Here is a 4,144-nt window from a genome sequence, read left to right as displayed (position 1 = left end):
TGGGGCTGCAGACATCAACTCCTGATGGGCCTGGTGGGCTGTTGCAGAGAGCCAAGCAGCCCATCAGATGTAGGCTGCCTTCGGGGGAGGGAGGTGTGTGAGAATCATTTCATTTCCTCTTTGCCTCCTCTGTAAAATCAACAGCCTAAATAAATGGCAATAGGCACGTAGGCTGTATTGGGGAGACATTAGGGAGGGCAGTGGCTTGTGATGATCAGGGACCTGATGACCCATCTAATTAAGGTGCTTTGCCAACTGCTGCCTTGCAAGAAGGCAGCCCACCATTGCCAGCTCCTCAGATTTTGCCAGATCAGCAGGAACCTGGATTCTTATGCAAAATCTTCTGAATTCAGATTGTTTGAAAACCACATGGTCAAACCAGTCACAGCCCTGCACCGGGTCTCTGCTGGCTGGGTCAGAGGAGCTAAATACTGGTGCCCCTGGCCTTCCCTTTGGGTGTGCTCTGATGTGTTAGGGAGGTCACTACAGCAGCCCCTCAGCCCACCTGGAGGCCGAGCTCTGAGATCCCTCTCCCCACATCCCTGGCCTCTGGGTGCAGAGTGTGGGTGCATCTAACGCTGCTGTCCCCACTGCAGATTGAGATGGCCATTCTACGGTTCCCTTACGAGTCCTGGGGAACCCCGTTCCAGCAGCTGAAGCAGGTGGTGGAGGAGCCGTCACCCCAGCTCCCAGCCGATCGTTTCTCCCCTGAGTTTGTGGACTTCACTGCACAGTGGTGAGTCTCTGGCCCTGCTGAGCCCCAACCGGCAGCCCTCCCTCCTGCCCGGGCCAGATCCCAGCTCCTTCCTGGGCCACATCCCCTTCTCCTTTAGCAAATCATAGCATGGTGTCAAAAGACGTAAAGTAGAAATAGTTGGAGTATGAGGAAAATTTGACAAAACTGGTCCTGGTGGGAGATTTTAATACAATCCTTCCAGAAATAGACAGATAAGGTAGACTGCAAAGGAAAAAAAGGCATACGGAGGATTCACATATGTAACAAATGTGCTTTTATTGATGTCTAGAACCAAATTAAAGAATGCACATGGGAGCCTTATGAAAATTCATTGTGTTTGAGGTTACAAAGGAAATAACGAAAAAGGAAAAGGCATTCAGAGAATGTATGTGTTCTCTGAGCATAATTAAATAGAACGAGAAATCAGTAAGTAAGGAGGAAACAGCTAGATGGAAATGAAAAGTAAATTCTTCTAAATAACTCCTGCATTACGAAAGAGATTTCAGAAATAAAATTAAAAACCGAAAGTGAAGACAGTGAGAACATATCAACTTCTGTATGTTGGGGGAAAAGAGATACTCAGAAAAATTCAAAGCCTTTATTTCATTTATTAGAAAGTAAGAAAACTGGGGCCGGCCCTGTGGCTCACTCAGGAGAGTGCGGCGCTGGGAGCGCCGAGGCCGCAGGGTCGGATCCTATATAGGGATGGCTGGTGCGCTCACTGGCTGAGCCGAGGGTTGCGATCCCCTTACCGGTCAAAAAAAAAAAAAAAGAAAACTGAAGACAGATGAGGTCAGCAAACAGTCATTGGTGGGCTTGATCCCCTTTTATTGGCTCCTCGTCTATCCCAGGACCCATGACACGGAGTTTCCTCTGATTGAGGATACCAAGTACGTGGTCATTAGGCAGAGCATTTTGGGTTTTGTTTTGTTTTGTTTTTTGGTGGCTGGCCAGTATGGGGGTTCGAACCCTTGACCTTGGTGTTATCAGCACCATGCTAGGCAGAGCATTTTGGTGTTGGTTTCATGGAAATTCCTAGATTACTATGGAAACAAGGAAACTAAGGCTCTGTAGTTTGCCCCCACGGGTTCTGCTCCACCCTGGGAGGCCCCCTGGACAGTCCTGCCCCTTTTTCCCCACCCCTGGGAGCACGTGTGCCTCACTGCCTGGTCGGGGCGAGCCCAGCCTGGCTTGGCTGGCCTGCAGGGCTAGCCTCACTTCCTGCAGGCTAGCCCGGCCTCAGCTGCCCTGTTCTCTCCTAGCCTGAGGAAGAACCCTGCAGAGCGCATGAGCTACCTGGAGTTGATGGTGAGTGTGGGCTGGGCAGTGGCCGGGTGGGGCTCTCCGGGGAGAGTGCTGAATCCGGGCACACAGATGGGCAGCTCTCTGGCCGGCCCTGCATTACCTCATTTAGGGGCTTAGTCACTCTGTTCACTCACTCACCCACGCATACCTGGCTCCTTCCTTCCTCCTCCAGCCAGGCCATGGTGGAAGGGTGCTCAGGCAGTGCTGTGACAGAAAGGGACAGAAGGACCAAGAGTGGCATCAGGGAAGGCTTCCTGGAGGTGGTGCCATTTGCCCTGAGCCTGGAAGGATGAATAAGGGTTGCCTGCTAATGGAAGGAAGGGTGGAGAGGGCATTCCAAGCAGAACGTCCACCACGGGCAGGGGCCTGGCATATGTGGGGAAAGGGGAGGTGTGTGTGGCCGGAGGGTAACTGCAGGAGGGCCAAGGAGGAGCCATGAATGCTGTCTCTGACAGTTATGGAGGGCTGCCTGGGAACAGAGGTCCTAGGAGGATGAGTAGGAGTTCACCAGGCAGGAGGAGCATGCAGGGGCTGAGGCTGGCCGGGGAGGAGAGGGCGCCTCACCCCACTTCCCTCCACGGTGACTGTGTCTTCTGTCACCCACCAGGAGCACCCTTTCTTCACCTTGCACAAAACCAAGAAGACGGACATTGCTGCCTTCGTGAAGGAGATCCTGGGAGAGGACTCGTAGGGGGCTGGGCCTTGGGCCCCACTCTGGCCCTCCAGAGCCCCACAGCCTCCTCTGCGGGGACAGTGCTTGCCCACCACATCCATAAGCTACTGCCATCTTGGCCCTGGGCGTTCCGGGATGAATTGAGGGGGCTGCTCCTTGCCGGGCTCTGCAATGAATCGTTTGTCCCAAGTGCCAAAGAACCAGACCATTGGGGCTCCCAGCGGGCCCATGTGGACCCCACTAGTGCCTCTACTGCTCCAAGGACCCCAAGTCTCCAGCTGTTGAGACCCTGACTTGGAGGGGCCTGGATGCCCCCTGCCAGATGCTGCTGCCCCTCGCAGAGAAGGCAGCCAGTTCCTGTGTGGACGGGCCGCTCCCTTGGCCCAGCCCTGGATGCTACACAAGTTGTATATTTTTTATCTCTTTGACTGAATGGACTTCGCACACTTTGGCCCAGGGTGGCCACACCTCTGTCCTGGCTTCACTGCAAGGGACACAACAGGGGGGATGGATGAGCCATGTGAATTCCCCCAAGACTCCCACGAGGGAGATGTCATGAGCCGCCCAAGGCCTTCCCCCCAGCACTGGCAAACAGGGCCTCTAAAGGGCACGTGGGTCATCTAGCCCTGCCAGCCACCTCCAGGGGTGTCCTTTCACCTTCACCTTTTTTTTTTTTTTTTTAATTTATCCTCTGTTGATTTTTTCTTTTGCTTTGTGGGTTTAGCTGGTTTTTCTTGCATGGTTTGGAGCTGATCACTTCTCTCCCGCCCCCTCGTGTACCAGCAGGCTGATCCTTGTCCTGCTCAGGCTGGGGTGTAGGGGGGATGGGCCCAAGGTCTCCGCTTGGAGAGGTGCCCAGGGGGAGCCATCTAGCTCACTTGCCTCGGGGACTGGCTCGATGGGAGCCGTGGATTTGCTTTGGTGGTGTTAAAAAAAAAAAAAGAAAATATATTTTTTTGAAGAAAGGACTGCCCATCCTGGGTCCTTTCTCTAATAGGTTGGGGCAGTCCTTGGTTGTTGTTTTAATTTAAAAAAAAAAAAGTGGGATAAAAGTTTGTGTGAGACTGTGTATGACAGCGACGAGCCCCACTGTGTCCCCTAGAAGGACTCCTCACCTCTGAGCCAGAACTAGGCTGGGTGATCAGGGGAGGGTCCGGCTGACCCACCAGGCCTTGCTCTTGACAGCCCCTTTTACATATGAGGACACTGAGGCTCCCAGAGATCTGTGATGAGGTGCTTCATTCTGTGACCATCCAGGTACCAGGCTCTGCTGGACAGAGCCGCAGACACACAGGCCCAGTCCCCTCATTGATGGTGTTATGCTATTCCTGGTTTACAGATGAGAAAACAGGCCCAGAGAGCTGAAGTGATTTGCCCAAAGCCACACAGCTTGTAAGATGGAGAAACTCACTGGGGAGGTATTGGCCCCT

At 53.4% G+C, this 4,144-nt stretch overlaps 1 protein-coding gene across 1 annotated transcript in view; it reads left to right on the top strand.

Annotated features, from left to right (window-relative positions):
- MAP2K3 (mitogen-activated protein kinase kinase 3) overlaps positions 1-3,766 on the top strand; it is a 32,496-nt gene extending 28,730 nt beyond the window's left edge. Inside the window, exons 10-12 of the mRNA XM_008583273.1 lie at positions 597-736; positions 1,999-2,044; positions 2,649-3,766. Of these exons, the coding sequence (XP_008581495.1) occupies positions 597-736; positions 1,999-2,044; positions 2,649-2,732 (270 nt within the window). The 3' untranslated portion in view covers positions 2,733-3,766. The remainder of the gene's footprint in view (positions 1-596; positions 737-1,998; positions 2,045-2,648) is intronic.
- The last annotated feature ends 378 nt before the right edge of the window (positions 3,767-4,144 follow it).

The sequence above is a fragment of the Galeopterus variegatus genome, unplaced genomic scaffold, assembly GCF_000696425.1.
Source record: "Galeopterus variegatus unplaced genomic scaffold, G_variegatus-3.0.2 Scaffold2880, whole genome shotgun sequence".
In the NCBI taxonomy this organism is placed as follows: Eukaryota; Metazoa; Chordata; class Mammalia; order Dermoptera; family Cynocephalidae; genus Galeopterus; species Galeopterus variegatus.
The sequence above is the reverse complement of the archived record's forward strand: the minus strand, read 5'-3'. Positions and strand labels throughout refer to the sequence as shown.